This window comes from Globicephala melas, chromosome 10 (genome assembly GCF_963455315.2).
Source record: "Globicephala melas chromosome 10, mGloMel1.2, whole genome shotgun sequence".
Lineage (NCBI taxonomy): Eukaryota > Metazoa > Chordata > Mammalia > Artiodactyla > Delphinidae > Globicephala > Globicephala melas.
Window position 1 is genome coordinate 27,322,095 of NC_083323.1, and position 27,627 is coordinate 27,349,721.

General features: G+C 35.1%; 1 protein-coding gene across 3 annotated transcripts in view; it reads left to right on the forward strand.

Moving 5' to 3' along the window:
* EEA1 (early endosome antigen 1) overlaps positions 1 to 27,627 on the forward strand; it is a 131,335-nt gene that overhangs the window by 38,214 nt on the left and 65,494 nt on the right. For 2 of the 3 annotated variants that reach the window (XM_030856399.2, XM_030856403.2), the window contains exons 3-10: positions 2,983 to 3,111; positions 7,578 to 7,702; positions 13,575 to 13,629; positions 13,726 to 13,791; positions 15,695 to 15,734; positions 16,991 to 17,104; positions 22,789 to 22,910; positions 24,036 to 24,191. In XM_030856399.2, coding sequence (XP_030712259.1) covers positions 2,983 to 3,111; positions 7,578 to 7,702; positions 13,575 to 13,629; positions 13,726 to 13,791; positions 15,695 to 15,734; positions 16,991 to 17,104; positions 22,789 to 22,910; positions 24,036 to 24,191 — 807 coding nt within the window. The remainder of the gene's footprint in view (positions 1 to 2,982; positions 3,112 to 7,577; positions 7,703 to 13,574; positions 13,630 to 13,725; positions 13,792 to 15,694; positions 15,735 to 16,990; positions 17,105 to 22,788; positions 22,911 to 24,035; positions 24,192 to 27,627) is intronic. The other variant, XM_030856401.2, reaches the window with a different exon arrangement.

Sequence of the window (27,627 nt, forward strand, 5' to 3'; positions counted from 1 at the left end):
CTCATTGCAGTGGCTTCTCTTGAGCACAGGCTCTAGGCATGCGGGCTTCAGTAGTTGTGGCATGTGGGCTCACATGCCACAACTACTGAAGTTGCCTCTGAGCAGGGGGTAACTCAGAAAGAACTGAATGAAGTGAGAAATCATGTTGATTTCTGGAGCAAGCATGTTGCAGGCATGTGGAACAAGTCTCTGAGGTGGGAGCATGCCTGGCATATTGAAAAAGCATCCAGGAGGCTAGTGTGGCTCCAGCACAGTGAATGGGGGGCCGTTAGGTTATTGAGGTAATCAGGCCCACCTCATGTAGGGCCTTATAGGCTTTTGCACAGACTTTAGTGTTTTACTCTTGGTGAGATAGGAAGTCATTGGAGAGTTTGGATCAGGGAAAGGACAAAATTTATCTATATTTTTGTAGGATCACTCTAGCTGCTGTGTGCAAAATAAAGCTGTTAATGGGGTAAGGATAGAAGCAGAGAGACTGTTAGAAGGCTTTTACAGTGATCCATGTACACCATGAGGGTGGCTTGGATCAGGGCAGTTGTGGAGGCCCTGAGGTTCTAAACACATTTTGAAGGTAGTTCTAGTAGGATTTTCTGATTAGTGGGGTATTTTCTTTTATAGCTCTTTCAAGAAGCATGCAAGCTTATTGAGGATGGGGTCTTTGCTTTATTTTACCATTGCATTCTTAACAACATAGCATAATGACATAGTAATCACACTCAGTAAATACTTTTTAAAAAAATTATTCCTTCCTTCCTTCCTTCCTCCCTCCCTCCCTCCCTCCCTCCCTTCCATCTTTAGTTGCAGTATGTGGACTTCTTAGTTGTGGCATACGTGCGGGATCTAGTTCCCTGACCAGGGATTGAACTTGGGCCCCCTGCATTGGGAGCACGGAGTCTTACCGACTGGACAGCGGGGAAGTCCCAATACTTTTTGAACGTATGACTGAATGATGATATGTGGAAACTTAAAGTGAAGAAATGAGTAAAGAGGCAGGCAGCATAAAGATATTGTGGTAAAAAACAATGCAACAGTACGTTAAAAAAAGAATATTATTCTGTAGTTTTTTTTTTGTTTTTTTTTTTTTTTCCAGTACGTGGGCTCTCACTGTTGTGGCCTCTCCCGTTGCGGAGCACAGGCTCCGGACACGCAGGCTCAGCGGCCATGGCTCACGGGCCCAGCCGCTCCGCGGCATGTGGGATCTTCCCAGACAGGGGCACAAACCTGTGTCCCCTGCATCGGCAGGCGGACTCTCAACCACTGCGCAACCAGGGAAGCCCTATTATTCTGTAGTTTTAATACTTGGGCCTGTGATTGCCTGGAAGACAACCCTTTCATCAGTAAAAAGAAAAAATAAGTGAATTCATGTTCCTCACTTTCATCCCCTGGCTAATCTCCTTAAAGGGTTGTTAACAAGAGGAACAATGATATTAATGATATTAATGATAGCTAACATTTATTGAATGTTTTCTTTGTATCAGATGCTGTGATAAGGACTTAGTATGTATTATTTAATTCTCACGAGACCCCCTCCCCCATATGGAGTAGGTGTTACTGTTACCTCATTTAACAGATGAGGAAATTGAAGGTAATATAAGCTACTAAGAGTGGTGTGGATCCAGGATTCAAGCCCAAGACTAGCTCTTAACTGCTACCCTGTCTTGCCTCTTACTTTGGAACCTTGTTTGTAGTCTTCCTCTTCCTTGCTACGATCCTAACGTACATCAAGGAACTCAAGGAACATCTTAGCCTCCCAGTTCTTAATGTTATCAGTGCCAATGATCTTTATTACTTTTCTTTTCTAATTACTCAAGCCCATGGCAGTACCTTCCATCTTCTTATCAGGCAGAATAATTTTACCTGACATGTTAAAATCATATCTCTGTGTTCCTTACCTCAACTCACTATCCTCTCAAAAACTTTCATAGTCTCACTACTTACCTCCTTTGGCCTTGCTGATTATTTTAGATTTTTAATTTTTATTTTTTCTTCTAGTCTGTCAACTTTCTTCGCTTCGTTTCCTTTACTCTCTAACCATACATCTAATGACAGTTAATACTTGTTGAGCACTTATAATGTCTCAGGCACTGTACTAAGCATTTTATACACTGCACAATAACTCTAGACAAATAGGTGCTAATATTAGTCCCATTTTATAGATGAGGAAACTGACATTTAGCAGGGTAAAGTGAATTTTTTAAAGTCATATAGTCAGTATTGGTTGAGACTCAAACCCACATCTATTTCTGACACCAAAACTCATGACGTTATAACCTTTGTAACCTATTGTCCTTCACCACTGTCTTCATTTAATTTACTTTCTCCCTGATACTCTGAACTCCTTTATTCTCTTATCCTTTTACTGTTCCTATCTGACAAAACCCCAAACCATAGATCAGTGTAACAGCCCACATTTTAAAATACATATATTGTTAGGTATGGGGAATTTGGGAGATTGTTTTAAAATGATTTTATTTGGCTCATAAAATTAGAAGGAAGGGTAACCTACTGGGAATTATGGGTATGGGCAAGAATGGGACCTTAGGCTAGTGGAATATGGTGAAGACTAAAAATTGCTTTCATTATAACAACTTTTTTGTTGAGAACATCATCTACATAAAAGTATTTGTTAAAACTGCCAGTCATTTCTTGATCTAAAATAAAAGCTACCTTGCCAATACTAGCTCTTAGATGAGTAAGGACAAATTATCATAAACAAAAAGCATAGTAATATTCCAACTAAAGCAACTGGTTACTCAATAAAATTGACCAATGGGAATCTATAGCATAAGGATGGAAACTAATTTCAGAGTCCTAATTTGGATAGGTCTTTCACCTTTTGTACAGTTACTACTTGAAAATTTCCCTTCCATATACTAAAAAGAAATATACTATTATTTTCCTGTTATGTCTATTTTCATTGTTTCTATTTTGTTTCATAAATAACTTTTTGTATATATCCTCCTAAAAGTTGTTATTTCACAGGGTTTCATCTGCCCATTATGTATGAAAAGATGTATAACTGCTATTGATTTGTCGGAGCATTACCAGAAAGTGCACGCTGAAAATGAGACAAGAGGACAGGAACTTCTTCTTAATGACTCCAGTGTTACTGTGGGTCCTGAATATTTTGTTTTAGCAGCTTGGTTTTGGGTTGCTCAAAATAGCTTTGTTTTTCCTTGCCTCAGTGTTGCTTAACTTTTTCTGCTACAAGGGAATGTGGATTGCTTTAATTATGCATGCTCTAAGAAGGTTTAATAAGGAAAAGAGGCTCTTGGGAAGTTGGCTGTTCTTACTGTTTGCAGCAGTCTTTTTGTGAATCTGTAAACATATATAAAAGTTTAAGTTTATATTTTTGCATAAAATTTGCCATGAAATTTGAAATATAAAGTGAATGTTTTTTGTTTCAACATTTGTAAGTTATATCTTTATTATGTAGTTAATGTTTTATTAATGAATGTTTTAAAATGCTTTAGGTTAAGATGCTTTACTCTTACATAGAAAGAGGACTTTGCATGTCAACTGTTACTGTCTTTATTTGGAAAAATATACAGCATTAGAATCTGGATCTACGACTGTTTCAGTCTTTGTTTTGATTCCCCAGACCTGTTGGAAGTGACAGAATGATATACACCTGTTATTAATCATGGGTCACCCAAATGTTCTCTGTAGTGTGTGAGGCTGGTGTATACAGAAGGCTGGGAGTGGGAGCGAGTGAGGGGAAGTGTTGCCCATTTTTAATCTGGAAAAAATTTCTCAGATGATATATCTCCTTTCTTGGAAAACTACTACAGTATTCTAAAAACAAAGGGAGACCTAGCTTTTTAAAAAATTCTTTTACAAATCTTTTAAAAGAATGAAACTTTTTTTACCATGAAAGACAAAAAAATCAGACTTACTCTTTCCTATGAATTAATGATGTATAAGAAAACGATCTGACCAAACTTTCACTTATTTAACATTAATAGAGTACCTCTTATGTGCCAGGTATTTTGGTAGGTACAGGAAATAAAAAGGTAAATAAGATATGGTCTCTATGCCAGGAAGTTTTTCTGATAGATATTTGCAAAAAGAGTACAATGTCTGATTCAGCTTGAGGGGAACTGCAGAAGAACTTGAAGAGGGGAACAATTAAACCAGACATTCTCTAGGGTGGTGGGGAAATGAGTGCAAATAGGACACCAGTTAAACTACGGAGGCAGTGTGAGCAAAGATAGAGGCATAAAAGATTCTTGGAACTCTGCTTAGCATTTTACCAGTTGTTTTTCTTACAGAACATATGGGTCAACTTTTCTTTATGGGTTAGCCAAAATCAAAAGTGACTATCTTACCTACCTGTCACTTAAATAAGAACTTTCCTTTTAACTGAAAGGACACTTGGTACAATAGGATATCATAAGTATCAAGTTAACCTGAGTTCTTAGCTATGGTGGATCTGAGAAAGGATTACAGATAACTGAAAACTAACAGTAAGGAATTTAATCTTAAGTCAGCACTATGTGTGTGTGTGTGTGTGTGTGTGTGTGTGTGTGTATGTGTATGTGAGAGAGAGAGAGAGAGAGAGAGAGAAGGTGAGATATTTGGAATGATTAAGGGAAATAAAATGTAGCTGGCTATTTTGGTGTATTATTTTTTGCTGTTTTACTGTTTGTAAGTTATCTATCTAGCAACCTTAATTCCCTTGAAGATAGTTTAGAAAAAATAGAGGAGTCTCTTAATATCCAGAATTAGTATCACAAAGCCCATGAACTAAAGGTCATGTACTCTATTCATGGGACATCCCTCAGATATTCATTCTGAGCTTATTTTACTTTTTTTTTAAAAAAAATATTTATTTTTATTTTTGGCCGCGTTGGGTCTTAGTTGCGGCACGTGGCATGCGGGATCTTTCGCTGCAGCGTGCACGCTCAGTAGTTGTGGCGCGCAGGCTCCAGAGCGCATGAGCTCTGTAGTTGTGGCATGCGGGCTTAGTTGCTCCATGGCATGTGTTCCCTGCCCAGGGATCGAACCGCATCCCCTGCATTGGAAGGTGGATTCTTAACCACTGGACCACCAGGGAAGTCCCTTTACTTTTATTTTAAATGAGTGATGTGGTTTAATAAACTTTTTTTCCCTTAATCTGTCTTTCCTATCCATATCAGGCAAGTGCTGCTAGAAATAGCATAGGAATAATTTTTAGAAATGATTGTTGAAAGACAAAACAGGGTGTAAGAAAAACTATAGAATGTGGGTACAGGAATTAGAGACTTGCCAGAATTAATAGAGTGGAAGACACCCATTCAGTGATTAATATTTATGCTTCTGGGACATTAAGCAAAGGTTTAATATCATCTTTTTAAGTAGGTGAGGAAGTGCATATATGTATTTTAGAATTATTTTCATCAGAAATGTCCCAAAATTGAAGTTTTATTTAAACATGCAAGCTCTAATCACATGGAAAAGTTACTTAGGTGGAATATTTCTAAATATGTATTACTGAATTTCTAAAATTTCTCTTTAGGGATGAATCAGTTCTTTCTGGAGTATTAACCTGGTGATGTTTAGAAGCTTTAAGAAAGTATGGCATACCCTAATGGGATCATTAGCTTTTTGGCGTCCTTGGGTATCTCGAGCCAAAACCTGGAAGTAAAGACAGTGGTCAAAAAGCCAAAGTTTTGAAGATTAAATAGCATAATTGGGATGTGAATTTCCTGAGGAACACTGTAATTTGCCTTCTAGTTACTAGCAGAAGCTGAGACACGAAAGAGATATGACAAGCTAAATATTATAGGGGTTTATGTGCTGTTGCACTAAAAGCATGTTAACTAGTGTGGTACAGCAGTTACTGGGCAGAAGTTATAAGAATACCAAATAGAGCTTAATATAGAGCCATTATGAAATATGATGGTAGATAATAGATGGCTTTGAAAAAAGATAATACCAAGTAGATTAAAACACAGGCTGGGGGCATTCATTCATTCAGAAGACAGTGCTGAGCATCACATATCTGGATCCTAATGGCATTATTCTGATGTCCAAAGGTGCATCCTCAGTACTACTGTCTTTGCTTACTTTAGGAGTTTCATAAGACATCATTGCATTCATTCACCTGTAGTGCCCCTGCCCTTCACTCTGGCTCTGTGATCAGAACATACCTCTGTTTCCCAAATGCAGCATGACTGTGTTTCATACCTTTTCCTATATCTTTGTTCATGCTCCTCCATGTGCTTAGAATGCCTTTATTTCTGACAAGTAAATTCCTATTCAGTACCTAATTCCAATGTCTCATATAGACATATTTCTACATATATGTATATACACACATACATAATATGTATGTGTTTGTGTGTGTGTGTGTGTGTGTTTAGTTTTTGGAAACTAACTGCTGCTGCAGGCAGATTTGGATATTCCTCTTGTGTTCCTGTAGTTCTTTATATATATCAATACTTCTGTTATACCATTGTCTGGTAATGTTATGTTCATTGAGCCTTGATTCTGCCATATGATGTGCATAAATGATGTGAAGTTATGTTATTTGTATAGCATCCAACAAAGGAGCAGAAGTTATTTGTTTATTCTTAGTTTTTATGTGTCCGGAGTACTTATTACTTAGCTCAGTCTATCCTTTGGAAGGTTTTATAATCTGCAAGCTGTTAAAGCTCTTCTGTTTTTTTGCCAAATTCTGCCCGCCAGGTTCATTCATATTTCATTAAATAAGTACACTCTGTAGAAAGTATATGGTATGTTCAAAATACTGCACTAGCCATTAGGGAAACGTAGATTAAAAGCTTCATTGTGTTGTGCATTATAGTGGATGTAGAAACTTGACAAACTGATGATGAGAATGCTGGAGGAAAAAAGCAATATATGCAAAGGCGTAAAAATGTGAGATACTGTGGTGTGTTCAGGGAAACATAGGTGCTTCAGTATAGTTGAAGCATGTTATATAGAGTAAGGAATGTCCAGAGATCAGATTGGTTAGGTCATTGGGGAACTATACCTGCAGGACCTTGTATGCCATAACTATATAATAATTCTGGGATTATTTATAAGTTTTTAATATTTTATGGGACTATATATTAATTTTAAGCTTTTATAGTGTTAATCTTAAGTTAGCAAGGAATTTATTGATGAAAATACTTCTCAACCATTGTAGATACTCTGTGGTAATTATGAGTTATTTATATTACCTTTTTTCTCAATGATCAGAGTGCTTCATGTTCTTAATATTTTGGTTATTCCTGTGCAGTAGATTGGAGCAGATATTGTTTTACTGAGGGAGATATCTAGAGAGATGGAGGATATGATGGCAAGTCTTCTCAACTAGACTTCTAGATTAGAATTAACTTCTCAGATTAGAATTCTATACTCTAGCCATTAATTTATTCAACCTAAAAGATGGTTGTAAGGGTTTTAAAAAACATTTTGTAAACTGCAACCAGGATAGGCAGTGATGTACATTTGCACAGTACCAGAATTTGGGCTTAACACTGTAAATTACAATTTACCTGTTGGTATGAATAATACATATGACTGTATTTAATAACATACAAGTAGTTATTTTGCAATACTAAATACTATTTTGAAACCTTTTTCTGTAGGGTTTCATATGTCCGCAGTGTATGAAATCTCTTGGATCCGCTGATGAACTTTTCAAACACTATGAGGCAGTCCACGATGCTGGTAATGATTCGAGTCATGGAGGAGAAGCTCTGGCTCTGAAGCGGTACAGTATAATAGTTTTGAAGTGTAATGTAGTGAATGCATGTGATATCATTGTTTTATCATGAATACTTAGTTTTCGAAAAGGGTAGTGTTTTTATATTATTTAATTTAAATCTATTTTCTTTTAGCATAGCCTTCATCTTTTATTGTTATAACCAATCCTATCCTTGACCAAAAACTATCTATACCAGCATCTACAATATGGTTCACTGGTTTATATTTTTAATAAAGATTGTGATTTTTTAAAAGGTTAAATTTGATTTAGCAATTCTGCTTAATAAAGAATGATATGCTTTGTTTAGAAGATTTTACAGTAAGTTGTTAAAATAATGAATTTAGCAAAGAATTAAATTGAATAATTATTAAAAAAACATTTTTTTTGTAATCACCAGTATAACAGCAAGCACACATAACACATTCTACTTCTTGACAATTTTGCCTGACCATTTTAAGAATTAAACTAAAATATAATTAATTAGAACAGCATTCAACAGTATGACTTTGCTTTTCTTCTTCTACTGGTAAGGACTCTTGTCTTATATTCCCACTAAGGAAGAAAACTTGATTTTATTCTACTTATAAAAAATTGTTTTTCATGTTTTTCTTTAAAAAAAAAAAGCCTCTTAGTTGGTTAATATGCTATAGCATAAAGGACACCACATTAAGGAAAAGTATTACGACCACATTTTGGTTGATAGATACGTAGAACTGTAAAATATGGTTGTTTTAATTTATTAAAATATGTGGGAAAACCAGAGCTTTTGGGAAATATGAATCTTCCCTTTTACATGACTATTAGTGCTCTTTAGGATTTTAATGTATGAGTCAATAATTTTGGGTACTGTTCTTTTGTCATTTGTTAGGAGATAGATATAAAATATATACTTATATATAAATGTTTATATATTTAGTGTCAGTTTAACAGAGTTGCTTTCTCAGCTGTGAATTAGTGCCGAATACATGAACTTTCAACATAAAAAGATCCATAGTCTACCTGTGTTCTTGCTTCTTAACTTTTCATCCAATGTTTAGCTCACTAAAACCTGGTTTTTGCCCTATGATTCTCCTGAAAATACTTCTTCAAAGGTCAACGGTAAAAAAAAACCTGGATTATTTTCAGTTTTTATTTTACTTGACCTCTGTTTTGGTTATCTATATAACTGTGTAATAGTCCACTCCAAACCTAGTGGTTTAAAACTGTAACTCTGTATTACTTCTCATGATTCTTTGATTTGACTGGATGGTTCTGCTTTAAGTTATGTAGAGTCGAGTGCTGGGAAGGCCAGAAGGTCCAAAATGACCTCACATTCACGGCTGGGAGATGATGCTGGATGCTGGCTGTCAGCTCAGCTGGGGCTGTATATGAGGGGACTCAGTTTTCCTTCATGTAGGCCTCTCTATGCTGCTGCTTGGACTTACAGGCCAGCAATTGGGTTCTAATAAAGAGCATTACAAGAGGAAAGAAACAGAAGCTGCCAGTTATCTTAAGGCCTGGCTTCAAAAGTTTCAGAGTGTCACTTCTGCCATATTTTATTGGTCATAGTAGCTACAGGAGTGCTCAGGAAACTGAGGGCCAGCTCAGATTGAAGAGGCCAAGAAGTAAGCTCTATCTTTCAGTGGAGGAGTGGCTTCTGTGTATACGAAGGGAAGAACTTGATGGCAGCCATCTTTGTAGACTATTTATTACAATCTCTGCACAATTTGGTTCTTCTGGCTCTCTTCCCTTCTACTCTTCTGAGACAGCACATCATTGTGATAATTCTTTCTTGATCTGTTTAATGTACTCCCTTCCTCTATATAATGTACTTGGGGTAATATCCATATCCATGACTTCCTCCTAAACTACATCTCCAACCTAGAATTATCTCCCAAGTTGCCTACTAGGTATCTTCTCTTAGATGTTCCAAAGGAACATCTCCCTGTTGACATTTGTAAACAGGGTTCATTATATTTCCTTCTAAACCTTTTCCTTACCTACTGTTACATCTTCTGGTTAATGGCAACATTATCTTTCCACCAAGTTACTAAAGCCAGAAAATTGGATATGCTCATTTTTACACACTTACCCTCCCCTATTTGATCTGTCACAAAGTTTAGTTAATTCTATCTCCTTAAAAGCTCTTATAACCCTTTTTTTTTTTTTTTTTTTTTTTTTTTTTTTTTTTTTGCGGTACGCGGGCCTCTCACTGTTGTGGCCTCTCCCGTTGCGGAGCACAGGCTCCGGACGCGCAGGCTCAGCGGCCATGGCTCACAGGCCCAGCCGCTCTGCGGTATGTGGGATCCTCCCAGACCGGGGCACAAACCTGTGTCCCCCGCATCGGCAGGTGGACTCTCAACCACTGCGCCACCAGGGAAGCCCCTCTTATAACCTTTTTTTATCTTCCCTGCTACGGCTTAGTTTAGGCTTCATCATCTCTCACTCAAAAATATTTTTCAGTATTTATAGTTAGTTCTCTCCCTATGTATTGTACCTCTCTACTTAACTCTCCATGTTGCTGCCAGACTAGTATTCTTTTTCTTTTTTAAAAAAATAAATTATTTATTTTATTTTTGGCTGCATTGGGTCTTCGTTGCTGCATGTGGGCTTTCTCTAGTTTCAGTGAGCAGAGGCTACTCTTCGTTTTGGTGCGCGGGCTTCTCATTGCAGTGGCTTCTCTTGTTGTGGAGCACGGACTCTAGGCGCATGGGCTTCAGTAGTTGTGGCATGCAGTCTCAGTAGTTGTGGCTCACGGGGTCTAGAGCGCAGGCTCAGTAGTTGTGGCGCACGGGCTTAGTTGCTCCACGGCATGTGGGATCTTCCCGGACTAGCGCTCGAACCCATGTCCCCTGCATTGGCAGGCGGATTCCTAACTACTGTGCTACCAGGGAAGCCCCAGACTAGTATTCTTAAAATGGAAATTTGATTGCTTTATTCTGAATATTAACTTTCACTAGTTTCTCATTGTTTATGGAATAGTCAGTGTATACTTTTCCAGGTTTATTTGTTATTATATGTGTTCTTCCCATCTTCCTGTACCTCTCCAATTTCTTAAAATTACATCCTGCCCTTCTATAACATATTGGGTAGCATGTGACTATGGGCAAGATATGTCTTCTAGATCAAAGCCCATGTGGCTTACGTGGGTCATGAAACCTTTTTGTTTTAAAGCTCTACAGTTAACATATGACAAACTGAGAATTCCGTCAACATCAATCATATATATGAAACGTGATGCATTAGTTTTCTTGGGTCCAGATTTTAAAATTAGATGTATGGATAGCATATGCAGAATACAAAATTCAAATGGTTCAAAAAATTATGTGGTATAAATTGACTCCTTGCCACCCTTTCCCCCTAGCCTCTTACTTATCATCAGTTTCTTGTGTATATTTACAGAGATAGTGTATGCATGTATACACATATGCTTATATCTGTGTATATATAAAGAAATATATAAATGTATGTAATTACATAAAAGAGAAGTTCTACATTGTCCTATACCTTTTGTTTCTCTGTGTATCTTATGGATTGTTTCATATCAATGCAGGTAAAGCTATCTCATTCTTCTTAATGACTGCATGGAATTTTATCATTCTCCTGATCATAGCATTTAGGCTATTTCCAGTGTTTTGTAATTATAAATGTTGTGGTATATGTCCTTGTGGACATAACATTTGCACATGTTTGAATATATCTGGAAGATAAATTTCTAGAAATGGAATTTTTGGATAAAGTTTCCCTTTAAAATTTTGATTGATGTTTCCTAATTTTCTTTTGTAAATACCCTAGATTGCTTTGATATGTTACACATTTCAAAAGATTTTCTTTGCTAGGCAAATTGCTTCAAAAATTTGTTAAGTGGCACTTTTTAAAAGATTAATTGGAGTAACTGAGCCCACCCAATTAGAAGTTGAATTGGAATTATCTTCCTTTATCTTCCTTGCAATTTCATTCAATTTAGTATTAGCCTTTCAAGAATATTGTTATTAATTCCTCTCTTCATCATTTTAGTTTATACATAGAGTTGGAAGATTAATAAAGAGTAGGGAAAACTTAAAACGTATATACACTTTTCTATACACATATTAAAACTAAGTGTTCCCTGTGTTCTTCTCATATTAAGACTAAGTTGGCAGGTGGTTTCTACAAGTTGGGTAAGTTCCTAGGGCCACATGGGAGAGAGGGAGGGGAGGGGAGACACACACACACACACACACACACACACACACACACACACACACGCGAAGTAAAGAAAACTAATGAAAGTGTCATAAAAAGACAAATTTTAAGAGTCAACAAAAGAAACAGGAATCTATTATCCAGTTTTATTTTTGTATTCAGAGATTAAAGACGTCACCTCAAAGTTTATCTCCATCATGAAGTGCTTGTAAGTAGAAGTGATCACTATCTTTATGCTTCTGTTTTTTAAAAAAATTAATTGATTTATTTTTGGCTGCATTGGGTTTTTGTTTCTGTGTGTGGGCTTTCTCTAGTTGCGGCGAGTGGTGGCTACTCTTTGTTGTGGTGTGCGGGCTTCTCATTGAGGTGGCTTTTCTTGATGTGGAGCATGGGCTCTAGGCGCTCGGGCTTCGGTAGTTGTGTCATGCGGGCTCAGTAGTTGTGGCTCGTGGGCTTTAGAGCACAGGGTCAGTAGTTGTGGCGCACGGGCTTAGTAGCTCCACAGCATGTGGGATCTTCCCGTACCAGGGATCGAACCCGTGTTCCCTGCATTGGCAGGTGGATTCTTAACCATTGCACTACCAGGGAAGTCCCTATGTCTCTGTTTTTATTTTTATCATAGAACTGATGGTCTGTTACTCTTCTTTCCATGTTTACTTGCCCCATTAAACTGAACAACTTGAGAGTCTGGCATAGACAAGTTCTGTTGAATAATGAAGTAATTCTTTACATATGAATGGCTACCAAAGGTAGAGGACTTATTTCTCCATCTTTCACATTTTTCTTTGTTGGCAATTTCCTTCTTTTTCTATTATTAACCATGTTTCACAGATGAAGCTGACTCTGTTATTTGTTCTCTACCCCCACTCCCATCCTAGAGAATAATTCTCGCACCAGTATGTCCCATTATCTTTTACTTTCTGATAACGCTTGTGCTGGTGTGGACTTGGTCTTCTGAAACATTAGAACTGATTCTGTTCTGTTCCCTTTGTACTAGAATCAGTTAACTTGAGTATTCCCAATCAGCTCAGTTCAGTTTTGTGTCTTCTACCATGGCAGCCATTGGAGTGGCGTGGAGGAAGGAGAGTCCCTTTTTCTGCTATTTATAATCCAGCAGGGGAAGATATGTTCCTCATATCCACAAGAATAATCCTAAATGTGTTTTCTCATGGAATCTTTTTCCTGCATTAGGTCCTTGAGGTGTCTGCTCACCATTCTTTGTCAGACTGACAGAGAATTAGGTGAAGTGAACAGAATGTGAAGTTTTGACAGGAAAGAGCATTTCAGACTCAAGAAACAGAAAGAAGCCAGAATTGTTAGAGCTAAAGTAATGAGGGTGAGAGTGGTAAGGCAGGGAGTAGATTGTGCAGATTTTATAGTCCTTGTTAATGAGTTTAGATTTTACACTACTGCAATAGGAAGCTATTGATGCTTATTGCTGGTAAATTAATGGGAGATATTTTGCTTTGGGCTCAGGTTCTTGACAGTCAGTTTTATCATTTCCATGAGAAAATATTCTTCCCTTTATAGACAATGTGCTTTAGGAATAAAATTATTTTCCCAAGGATTTTATATATATATGTATGCCACTATACATAAAATCTATAGTATTTTTTTAAGACTTGAGAAAATTAGAATACTAATATGCAGTCACTGGCCATGATTTGTTAAAGAACATTAACTATTAATTCCTTTTTTTTCAACTTATGTTTAGAGATGACATAACACTACTCAGACAAGAGGTCCAAGACCTACAGGCTTCACTTAAGGTAAGACTAAAAATGATTATACTTGTTTATTTTCAGTGTTTCAGATAAATAAAATCTTTTACAATTTACTAATTAAAAACTGTTTTCTTCTCTTAGGAGGAAAAATGGTACTCAGAAGAATTAAAGAAAGAATTAGAAAAATTTCAAGGGCTGCAGCAGCAAGTAATTGCTTTTAAATACTTGAAGTGTGTTATTAGTTGTTTATTTTCATTGTTGAAAATTAAGCATAATACTTTTTTGTAAACAGGTGGCCTGATATGAATAACTTCCTAATTTGTTTCTCTGTGTATTAGCCTACATGTATATCCTTTGTAGTACTAATGAATGCAAACCAATATAACTAATATGTGGGAAGGTCAGATGTAACTCCTTAAAGGTGCTCCATTAAGAATCATTTACCTATGGATTGTTTAAAACATTATTCTTATTTTCTGACAATATACCTAAATGGTTAAGAAATATAGGTTCAAACAGTAGTGAAGCTCTTCAAAGCATTTGTGTTTGTGACAAATTAGAAATCACTAAAATGTCTGTTAATAAGGAAAGAACCATTAGTAGCTGCTTACAGTTTATATTAGTGGAGATTGTTTGAAAACTTGGGAAAACTGATGTATTAATGATGTTAAAAAACATTTGTGTCTTTGTACACACACAGGCACATACGTACTATACAACTTTACATAAAAATAATATATAGGGAAAAGAACAAGCAAATCATTGTGGTATCAAAAGTGGTTATTTTGAGGGATTTCACTTGATATCTTAGATTCTTTATATATATATATGTTCTTTATAGCTTAATGTATTTTCTAAACAATGTCTTAACCAATTATGATTTTTATACTAAAATTATTTTGACTTTTATACTAAACTTACATAAAGAATCATAGAATAATGAATTTTACCAAATACATATATAGTTTTCATTTATAAGAATAAAACTGACACCCTTTAACAATAGCTCTAATACTTTTATAAAGTAATTAGTGATCCCTGTGCACATTATCTTAGCACATTATGACTCCCAGTTGGTCTTTTTGTCTTTTCACCAAAAATTGTGATTTAGACTAGGAAAAAAACAAATAAATGGATAAAAAAGATATCAGTCTTATTACTGCTCAGCTTCTATAATTGAGGACGCATTAAAGAGGTTTTTAGTAATCCAAAATACTTATAGTTCACTTATGTGTGTTTTACATAGATGCCATTAACAATCATTCAAACATGAGCTGTATTATTTTCCGCACCTGAAAACACAGAGGAAATTGTTTACTATATTTGATACGGCTATTTTACATTTATAATATAAATTAAATACATTCCCACAGTGCAATTGCCTTGATAAGAAATTTACCTTTGGGGGAAAATGTATTTTAATTACTGATGATTATTAGCAATCAGTATGTCTAAATCCAATGTATAGGAAAATAAGAAGTCAGATGTACTATGAGATACCTTATGAAACTTTTTCAGGTATATGTAATTCTTTAGAATATGGGAATAATGACTAGGTGGTATATTATTTTATTCCTAATGCATGGGATAAATTAAACCTTATGGAATACATTCTTTATTTCGGCTCCTTTAAAGACAATTTATAATCTGGAATTAAAAATTTATGTTTTTAAAGCCAATTTTTTAGTAGTGTTAGTTTCATGGCATATTTCAGCTTATGAAAAATTTTGACTATTATAGGATTGAATCTTGTCTGTAACTTAAGTATTTGCTTTAGAATCTATTTTTATAATTGTGATAGTTTATGTTACTTATTACTGTATTTATGGAATTTAAGATGCCATCTTGGCAAGACTCATAAAAATTTAATATATGTTAACATAAAATAATTCTTAGAATCAGTGAGCTACAGTTACATCATTATTCCAGACTGCCTAGTCATACCTTAGAGATCTAGAAGAATGTGAGCAGGCCAAGATTTGATTTTCATCAAAATCTTGCTACTTACCTGACAGAATGTGGATTTCAGAGATTTTTTTCACATTGGCAATTGTAACAGTATTGTCTTTTCCTTTTAATGTATTTGTTTATGTTTTTTGTTTTCATTGAGGACTCTAAACCTGATGGATTAGTGACTGATTCATCAGCAGGTAACTTTACTTGAAGCTGTTATTTTTTCATTTTTCTTTTTCTTCTTTCTCATCCTTTCTTCTTCCTTTTTCTGTGATGCTTGCTACATGAATTTTATTTTGTGATTATACTTTATGGCTTTAAAACAGTGAAGACAACAGTCATATTCTAGGCTGAGAGTATCTATTACCTGTGAACTTTGTAACTTAATCAGTTAATGAAATCTTAGTCCTGTTTTAGTTCATTATATTCTGAAGTTAGAAAGAAACTTCTGAAATATTACATTAATATGGTGGTTAATGAAAATTTAGATCTGTATTAAAGAGCGATGCAGTTTTTTCTCTTGAAATAAAAAAATGATGAAACTAGCATCTTGGTAATGGACTTTAACTGGAGGAATGCTCAATGAATAATCAAAATTATATTTTGAGATTAGCTATTGTATTTAATGTCCCTCTGAAATCCCTTTTCTTTATGAGAATGAAGTAGTAGGAGTTGACTGCATATTTTAATTGATTATTTTATCTAAGACCTTGATTGTTCTTAAAACAGTTCTAATTTCATTTCGCATTGTTACATTTTTCATCAGCGGTGCAGGATATATTTCTTTTTGGTCAGTTGACAGATATAGGAAAATAACTGAGAAATGTGAAGTCACAATAATCCTTAAACAAATATTTATAAATTATTTGGGTATGATTGCTAAATATTCCTTTCATTTGTTTTACATGTTTGTAAACTATGACTTGAGCCTTAAATGAATTGGCTATGCTTAATTCTCTTTTTTTTTTTTAATACATTTATTTTATTTTTGGCTGCATTGGGTCTTTGTTGCTGCGTGCCGGCTTTCTCTAGTTGCGGCGAGCTGGGGCTACTCTTTGTTGCGGTGTGCGGGCTTCTCATCGCAGTGGCTTCTCTTGTTGCGGAGCAGGGGCTCTAGGCGCGCAGGCTTCAGTATTTGTGGCACACGGGCTCGGTAGTTGTGGCTAGCGGGCTCTAGAGCGCAGGCTCAGTAGTTGCGGCGCACGGGCTTACTTGCTCCGAGGCATGTGGGATCTTCCTGGACCAGGGCTCCAACCCGTGTCCCCTTCATTGACAGGCGGATTCTTAACCAGGGAAGCCCTATGCTTAATTCTTAAAATGTGAAGATACTCTACTAGTAATTGGCTAGTAGACACATGTTGATTGTCTTTAACTTCTACAGTGATTATAAGTAATAACAATTTAGGAAATGTAATTCACATTGTATTTGAATAATTACTGTACTTTTTTGTAGAACTACAGTCTCTGGAACAGCAGTTAGAAGAAGCCCAAACAGAAAATTTTAATATTAAGCAAATGAAAGACTTATTTGAACAGAAAGCAGCCCAACTTGCCACTGAAATTGCAGGTAAATTAAATCAGAATTATTTAGCCAATATATCAGTCTCATTACAATTTTGCCATTGTATATCCTAGAAATAAACATTGTATTTTAGTGTGATAAAGCATTTGTTATAGATTGTGGTGGTGATTACTGCCATTTAATGATAATAGAGTTGCTATATAAGTTATTTTGTTTGTTCTCCCACCTCCTCCTTTCAAAGGACTGATTTTCTCTCTAAAATTCTTCTTGAATTTTAGAGAAGATGAATTTTCTTTTGGGGTATGCTTAAAGATTAACAAGTAACATTTTGAAGAAGTTAAGTAATATAGTACAGATTTAACATTTGGTTATGCTAACAATCGCATATAATTTTTTTAACTACATATACATGCTTTTAGGTAATATATTGTATGTGATTAAGTATACATTAAAATGCTAATTAGTAATTTATCGCTGTGTGGAATTTATGTAGACAAAGACATTTGATCATTTAAAGTTTATCATTTAGCACCAGAGGGCAGACAGCAGAAGCAAGAAGAACTACAGTCATGCAGCCTGGGGAACAAAAACCACATTCACAGAAAGTTAGACAAGATGAAAAGGCAGAGGGCTATGTACCAGATGAAGGAACAAGATAAAACCCCCAAAAAACAACTAAATGAAGAGGAGATAGGCAACCTTCCAGAAAAAGAATTCAGAATAATGATAGTGAAGATGATCCAGGACCTCTGAAAAAGAATGGAGGCAAAGATCAAGAAGATGCAAGAAATGTTTAACAAAGATCTAGAAGAATTAAAGAACAAACAAACAGAGATGAACAATATGATAACTGAAATGAAAACTACACTAGAAGGAATCAATAGCAGAATAACTGAGGCAGAAAAACGAATAAGTGACCTGGAAGACAGAATGGTGGAATTCACTGCTGCAGAACAGAATAAGGAAAAAAGAATGAAAAGAAATGAAGACAGCCTAAGAGACCTCTGGGACAACATTAAGCACAACAACATTTGCATTATAAGGGTCCCAGAAGGGGAAGAGAGAGAGAAAGGACCAGAGAAAATATTTGCAGAGATTATAGTTGAAAACTAACCTAACATGGGAAAGGAAATAGCCACCCAAGTCCAGGAAGCGCAGCAAGTCCCATACAGGGTAAACCCAAGGAGAAACACACCGAGACACATAGTAATCAAATTGGCAAAAATTAAAGACTAAGAAAAATTATTGAAAGCCAAAAGGGAAAAATGACAAATAATATACAAGGGAACTCCCATAAGGTTAACAGCTGATTTCTCAGCAGAGATTCTACAAGCCAGAAGGGAGTGGCATAATATACTTTAAGTGATGAAAGGGAAGAACCTACAACCAAGATTACTCTACCGGGCAAGGATCTCATTCAGTTTCGATGGAGAAATAAAAAGCTTTACAGAAAAGAAAAAGCAAGAGAATTCAGCACCACCAAACCATCTCTACAACAAATGCTAAAGGAACTTCTCTAAGTGGGAAGCACAAGAGAAGAAAAGGACCTACAAAAACAAACCCATAACAATTAAGAAAATGGTAATAGGAACATACATATTGCTACTTATCTTAAACGTGAATGGATTAAATGCTCCAACCAAAAGACACAGGCTCGCTGAATGGATACAAAAAGAAGACCCATCTATATGCTGTCTACAAGAGACCCACTTCAGACCTAGGGGCACATACAGACTGAAAGTGAGGGGATGGAAAAAGATATTCCATGCAAATGGAAATGAAAAGAAAGCTGGAGTAGCAATACTCATGTCAGATAAAATAGACTTTAAAATAAAAAATGATACAAGAGACAAGGAAGGACACTACATAATGATCAAGGTATCAATCCAAGAAGAAGATATAACAAATATAAATATATATGCACCCAACATAAGAGCAGCTCAATACATAAGGCAACTGCTAACAGCTGTAAAAGAGGAAATCGACAGTAACACAGTAATAGTGGGGGATTTTAGCACCTCACTTACACCAATGGACAGATCATCCAAAATGAAAATAAATAAGAAAACACAAGCTTTAAATGACACAATAGACCAGATAGATTTAATTGATATTTATAGGACATTCCATCCAAAAACAGCAGATTACACTTTCTTCTCAAGTGCGCACAGAACGTTCTCCAGGATAGATCACATCTTGGGTCACAAATCAAGCCTCAGTAAATTTAAGAAAATTGAAATCATATCAAGCATCTTTTCTGACCACAACGCTATTAGAGTAGAAAAACATAAAAAACACAAACACATGGAGGCTAAACACTATGTTACTAAATAACCAAGAGATCACTGAAGAAATCAAAGAGGAAATCAAAAAATACCTAGAGACAAATGACAATGAAAACACCATGATCCAAAACCTATGGGTTGCATCAAAAGCAATTCTAAGAGGGAAGTTTATAGCAATACAAGCCTACCTCAAGAAACAAGAAAAATCTCAATCTAACCTTACACCTAAAGGAACTAGAGAAAGAAGAACAAACAAAACCCAAAGTTAGCAGAAGGAAAAAAATCATAACGATCAGAGCAGAAATAAATGAAATAGAAACAAAACAATAGCAAAGATCAATAAAACTAAAAGCTGGTACTTTGAGAAGATAAACAAAATTGATAACTCATGAAGAAAAAGAGGGAGAAGATTCAAATCAATAAAATTAGAAATGAAAAAGGAGAAGTTACAACGGACACTGCAGAAATACAAAGTATCCTAAGAGACTACTAACAGCAGCTCTATGCCAAAAAAATGGACAACCTGGAAGAAATGCACAAATTCTTAGAAAGGTATAACCTTCCAAGACTGTACCAGGAAGAAATAGAAAATATGGATAGACCAATCACAAGTAATGAAATTGAAACTGTGATTAAAAATCTTCCAACAAAAGTCCAGGACCAGATGGCTTCACAGGTGAATTCTATCAGACATTTAGAGAAGAGCTAACACTCATCTTTCTCAAACTCTTCCAAAAAATTGCAGAGGAAGGAACACTCCCAAACTCATTCTATGAGGCCACTATCACCCTGATACCAAAACCAGACAAAAATACTAAAAAAAAAGTTACATACCAATATCACTGATGAATATAGATGCAAAAATCCTCAACAAAATACTAGCAAACAGAATTCAGCAACACATTAGAAGGATCATACACCATGATCCAGTGGGATGTATCCCAGGGATGCAAGGATTCGTCAGTATACGCAAATCAATCAGTGTGATACACCATATTAGCAAATTGAAGAATATAAACCATATGATCATCTCAATAGATGCAGAAAAAGCTTTTGACAAAATTCAACACCATTTATGATAAAAACTCTCCAGAAAGTGGGCATAGAGGGAAACTACCTCAACATAATAAAAACCATATATGACAAAACCACAGCCAACATTGCTCTCAATGGTGAAAAACCGAAAGCATTTCCTGTAGGATCAGGAACAAGACAATGATGTCCACGCTCACCACTATTATTCAATAGTGGCAATATTGCCGTGGCAATAGATTGCCACGGCAATCAGAGAAGTAAAGAAATAAAATGAATACAAATTGGAAAAGAAGAAGTAAAACTGTCACTCTTTGCAGATGACATGATACTATACATAGAGAATCCTAAAGATGCCAGCAGAAAACTACTAGAGCTCATCAGTGAATTTGGTAAAGTTGCAGGTACAAAATTAATGCACAGAAATCTCTTGCATTCCTATATGCTAATGATGATCTGAAAGAGAAATTAAGGAAACACTCCTGTTTACCATTGCAGCAAAAAGAATAAAATACCTAGGAATAAACCTACCTAGGGAGACAAAAGACCTGTATGCAGAAAACTATAAGACACTGATGAAATACAGATGATACCAGCAGATGGAGAGATATACCATGTACTTGGATTGGAAGAATCAATCTTGTGAAAATGACTATACTACCCAAAGCAATCTACAGATTCAAAGCAATCCCTGTTGAATTACCAATGGCATTTTTTACTTAACTAGAACAAATCATCTTAAAATTTGTATGGAGACACAAAAGACCCCGAATAGCCAAAGCAGTCTTGAGGGAAAAAAACAGAGCTGGAGGAATCAGACTCTCTGACTTCAGACTATACTGTAAAGGTACCGTAATCAAGGCAATATGGTACTGGCACAGAAACAGAAACATAGATCAATGGGAGAAGATAGAAAGTCCAGAGATAAACCCACGCACCTATGGTCAACTAATATATGACAAAGGAGGCAAGTATATACAATGGAGAAAAGACAGTCTCTTCAACAAGTGGTGATGGGAAAACTGGACAGCTACATGTAAAAGAATGAAATTAGAACACTCCCTAACACCATACACAAAAATAAACTCAAGATGGATTAGAGACCTAAATGTAAGACTGCACACTATAAAACTCTTAGAGGAAAACATAGGAAGGACACTCTTTGACATAAATCACAGCAAGATCTTTTTGATCCACCTCCTAGAGTAATGGAAATAAAAACAAAAATAAACAAATGGGACCTAATGAAACTTCAAAGCTTCTGTACAGCAAAGGAAACCATAAACAAGACGAAAAGACAACCCTCAGAATGGGAGAAAATATTTGCCAACGAATCAATGGACAAAGGATTAATCTCCAAAGCATATAAACAAGCTCATGTAGCTTAATATTAAACAAACAACCCAATCCAAAAATGGGCAGAAGACCTAAATAGACATTTCTCCAAAGAAGACATGCAGATGGCCAAGAAGCACATGAAAAGCTGCTCAACATCACTAATTATTAGAGAAATGCAAATCAAAACTGCAATGAGGTATCACCTCACACCAGTTAGAATGGGCATCATCAGAAAATCTACAAACAACCGATGCTGGAGATGGTGTGGAGAAAAGGGAACCCTCCTGCACTATTGGTGGGAATGTAAACTGATACAGCCACTATGGAGAACAGTATGGAGGTTCCTTAAAAGTAAAAATAGAATTACCATATGACCCAGCAATCCCACTACTGGGCATATACCCAGAGAAAACCACAATTCAAAAAGACACATACATCCCAGTGTCCATTGCAGCACTGTTTACAATAGCCAGGTCATGGAAGCATCCTAAATGCCGATTGACAGACGAATGGATAAAGAAGTTTTGGTACATATATACAATGGAATATTACTCAGCCATAAAAAGGAACGAAATTGGGTCATTTGTTGAGACGTGGATGGATCTAGAGACTGTCATATAGAGTGAAGTAAGTCAGAAAGAGAAAAATAAATATCGTATATTAATGCATATATTTGGAACCTAGAAAAATGGTACAGATGAACCGGTTTGCAGGGCAGAAATTGAAACAAAGATGTAGAGAACAAACATATGGACATCAAGCAGGGAAAGCGGCGGGGGTTGGGGGTGGTGGTGGGATGAATTGGGCGATTGGGATTGATATGTATACACTGATTTGTATAAAATTGATGACTAATAAGAACCTGCTGTATAAATAAATAAAATTCAAAAAGTACAAAAAAATAGTTTATCATTTAATGTAATCAGAAGTATAATTTTATTGTATATGTTTATGGTTATCAAAGGAATGTGAATTAGAGTGATATATAGATATATACTGGAATATACAAGAATTTATAAAACTGTTCTTCCCTAGAGTTAATGTCATGTCATTTGTATAACTATCCTTAATTAGATGTAAAGTCAAAATATGATGAAGAAAGGAGTCTTCGAGAAGCTGCCGAACAAAAAGTGACCTATCTAACAGAAGAATTAAACAAAGGAGCAACTATAATTCAAGATCTAAAGACTGAACTGGTAATTTAGAAGCCATTTATTAGAATGTACCTTATTTGAAATCGAAAAATTAAATGTATACACTGATGAAACATTTTTGGAAGTACAGCTTGAGTAGAATGGAGGAAAGAAAAAAATTCCCTTTAGTTTTTCCACGTAAATGTATATACTTTATACGATTTTTAAAGTAAAAATGGAATTTTATGACACATAATTTATGACTTTAACATTTTTGTTGTTTCTATCTTAATATTGTGTCTTTTTTAGTAGTTTCCATATTTGCATCTCTGATCTTACCATCCCTTGAACTTTAGTTGTATAAATTTATACTTTTCGGGTACTTCTGATTGCATTTCTAGCTTTCATTTCAAATTCAACAAGTATAAAATCAAGTCATCCTGTTTCCTCTGTAACTGTATTTCTGTCATTGGTACCATGTATTTTCATCACTCTCCCCAGGCTTAACAACTTTGGATCTGTCCTTGCCTCCTTTCTGTCCTTTATTTAGCACGCAAGAAATATATGAATAAATGAATCAACTGTATTCAACCTGCAACAAACCCAAATTATGCTTATACCTGTTCGTTCTTCATGTTATTGACCAGTTTCCTAGGATAAAAAAATGAAGGAATTTAGCATTTATCAAGTGATTGTTATCACCAGTGGGTGTACTTTGTGAAGGAAAGGAAAGCAATTAAAGTGCTAAGGATAATTGTGAATTTGTGGTTTTGTACCTTGAGTGCTAATACTATCAAGTATAAGATAGAGCGGGAAAAGGAGAGGGTGGTTGGGGGAAGACATCAGTGTTTGATGTTTGGAATCTAGTAATTGATATTAAAGATTGTTTTATTTTGATTTCTTAGTAGTAAAACTATTTTAAAAATGTGTGTTGGCCTTCCCTGGTGGCGCAGTGGTTGAGAGTCCGCCTGCCGATGCAGGGGACATGGGTTTGTGCCCCGGTCCGGGAAGATCCCACGTGCCGCGGAGTGGCTGGGCCCGTGAGCCATGGCCGCTGAGCCTGCGTGTCTGCTCCGCAGCGGGAGAGGCCACAGCAGTGAGAGGCCTGCATACCACAAAAAAAAGAAAAAAAAAAGTGTGTTATTTTAGTTTCACTGTGATTTTTAATTAAAATGTGTTGTTTCACAGCTTCAGAGACCTGGAATAGAAGATGTTGCTGTGCTTAAGAAAGAACTGGTACAAGTTCAAACGCTAATGGACAACATGACCTTGGAACGTGAGAGAGAATCTGAAAAACTCAAAGATGAATGCAAAAAGTTACAAGCAGAACATGCTCACTCACAGGTAATGAAGTTTAATGCACTTAAATGAGATTTATGTTAACTTGTTTAGTGAACAAGTTAACTGGCTTGAGTGAAGCCAGAATTTTTCAAGTTAACAAGTTTCTGGCTTGAGTGAAGCCAGAATTTTTCCGAGTGACCTATCAAGCAGTATTTGCCTTTCTTTCATCTGGTCTGAGTAATATTTGTATATAGTCAATATAGTCTGATAGTCAATATTTTTAATATTTGCTCTATGAAGCTAGAGCCTTAGAGAAGAATGTTTGCATACAAGAGTATTATTCTGTTTAATAAATGATGTATATTGTATAGAAATTACATTTAAAGTTAAATTTGCTCCAGACTAGTCAGTAAGTAGTAATTAAGTTTATTTCAATTTGGTAGGGGTAAAGGAAGTATGATTTCATTGTCTTCATTTGTATAACCAATGTTGTTTAGAAAAAGTATTTAAGACTTATTTTCTATTCGACTTCTTTTTCATTTATCAGTTATTTAATTTTGTGGTTGAAAGAAGTCATAAAAATCATCTAGTCTAACACTCCATCCAGGAATTCCCTTTATAGCATCTCTGATAAGTGATCTACAACTCTTGCTAGGTGGTGTAGGGGTGCATATTTCTTCCTAAGTCAGCCATTCCATTGAGTTGGCATTTGTTTCCCTATAATTTACATGCACTGGTTCCAGTTCTCAGGAATTAAACATAGTAAACTGTTCTTTTCCACATGAAATATTTGAAGACTGTTCATATTTACTCTGAGTTTTTTTCTTTTCCAGGATAAACATTCTCAGTTTCTTGTACTATTTCTTGCATGACTTTGGCCTGTAAATCCCTTATATAATTATGTCAGCATGTGACAAACTCTAGGATGTGTAGTAAATATATTTGCTTAAAAATGCCTTTGTCCTTCCTACTGTATCATAGGAGGTATTTTGTTATAACTAGTACTATGTGTAGTTCTTAAGCTCCCATATATTATGTGGACCTCTGTTTTTCATGTTTTCAGTTTAAAAAGTTGTTATAGTGACATTTCAACTTGCATCTCTTTCTTAGAGTTTTTCAGCTGGTGATCTAAAAGCCACTCTATTCATAATTAGTAACTTATTAATGAGCTATGGAGTATAAATATTATAGATAACCCATGTCATCCTTTATTTTAGTTCCTCCTGTATCTTATTAGTGGAGGAATGGTGAAAGTTTATGGGTACAACATGCATAGGCATGTGAGGCTTTATGATGCTTAACATTTCAGACTTTAAAGTTTATGAACTTCAGGTGCAGATTTCCCAAAAGTGATCTTTGTAGCCCAATGACACATAGTACCACAAATTTTCAAATAATTTCAGGGAGTTCATGAATTTATCAAAGCCAATAAAAAGCTCCTAATGTGTAATCAAGGAGAGTCTGAATCAAAGAAGTCTCATGAGGTAAAATCCCATCCAGATAATGCTTGAGTAGAAATTTCTTTTAACCCTGGAAGTTAAGTATTAAGTTTGTTTTATATTTAAGGAATCTGGGCTCAATGAGGTTAAATAACTTGTTCAAGGTCATGCACCGAACATAAAGAAGCTTGGATTAGAACTCAAGTTTGGTCTGAAACTCGTGTTCTTTCTATATCATGTTATTTCCCATTTTAGGTGGTCTGGTGATTGCCTTAGAAGTAAATTTGTGCTATTAATCTTGATCTAATACTTATTTTTATTACTTTTTATATCTTGACATATTGTATATTTGTATTGAGTATAGCTTAAAATACTTTTGAGTTGTGTCTAGTACCATTTCCACATGAAAAAAAATTACTGTCTAAATATTCCATCTCATTTATTTGTTTATAACTGTTTTTAGCTTCTGCTTACTCCTTGAAAACTGGCATGTATTTTATTAATTTATTAAAATTCATTTCTATTTATTCTCAGTTAAGTGTGTTAGTGAATTATATAACTTGAACTTAATAGAAAAAAAACTATTTTATATATTACTGCTTTACTGAACCTAAAACATTGGAATCAGAAACAAAACAGTAAAAGGAGTTAAAGAAACTAAAAATGTAATGATTTGTTTGGTATTTCTCGTTGAGGCTCAAGATATACAATCTGGTATTATACATTGTTAAATATGTTCCATTCCTTTCATTAAAAATATAACTTATGAATTCATTGACATTTAAAAAATCTAGATATTTTAGAAGGCATATAGAAAAATAACTCATTCTAAAGCATTTAAAAGTACTTTTAAAATAATTAGCTTTTCTTTAGATCAGAAATTAAGGTTAATAAAAGGATTATTCCTAAAAATCTACATTATTAAACATATCAAAGCTGTCATCAACTTATATTTGGTGTTGTCTTTAATGGAAATGATTTTTTAAGAATTTTATTTGTATTCCAAATATACTTATTTGAATCCCAATTTTTAAAGCTAATAAGGTTATAAAGAGATGGAATAAGTATGATTATACTCATGCATAGTTACTAAAGAGAGCATTTAAGTATCATTTAAAAGTAAGCTAGTATAAGAGATCAGATTTAGAGGTGTGTTTGGACTTTTTATTGTATGTTCAATGTGTACTTTTGTCAGTCTTCCACCTTTCATCCATCATTTTATTTTATTTTTTTCTGCTTTCTAATGGAGATGCTTAAACTTGAGGTAATGTGTTTTTGGAAGGCTTTTAATATTAGTACTACTTTTAATAGTACCATAGCACCATATAATTTTGTGTTTTAAGGCAATCTCAGAACTTCAAACATATGCTCATTTTTGTTTTATTAATCAAGCAAATTTTTAACCATCTTTAAAATGATTATTTACTAAAACTAGTAGAATATTAGGACAATAATTATAATCTTAAAGCACTAGCAGGTTTGCGTGAAATATTTTTCCTTAATTATTTTGTAATTTAAAATTTTTTAGTAAAAATTCGATGTTAAATTCAATAATGTGGCTTCAAGGAAATGCAAACTATTTTATAGAGTCTTATATACTGTTTCCTTGTGTACAAATATCTAGTAACTTCTTGGAGATAGAATCACTCATCCCTTTAGCGAGTATTTTTTGAATGCCTGAGTGTCAGCAACTATTTTACATGTGGGGAATACAACAGTGAATAAGATACAGTGCCTGCTCTTATAAAGCTTATATTCCTTTGTGGAAACCAAATAATATATAAGTAAACCAAATCATGATAGAAAGTCAGTTAATGCTAAGTGCTATGTAGACAAACAAAACAGGATATGGACAGTAGTGGGGCTGGCAATAACGTGGGACAATGTTAGATAGAATGATCAGGAAGGTATCCTCAAAGAGGATACATGGGAGAAGAATGAAGTAAGCAAGAAGCAGGGTGAAGAATTGGGAGCAGCATTCCCAGGAAGTGCAAGTGCTAAAGATTTCTAGCCACAAATGAGCTTGTCCTATTAACTAGTGAGGACTGTCTGTGTGACTT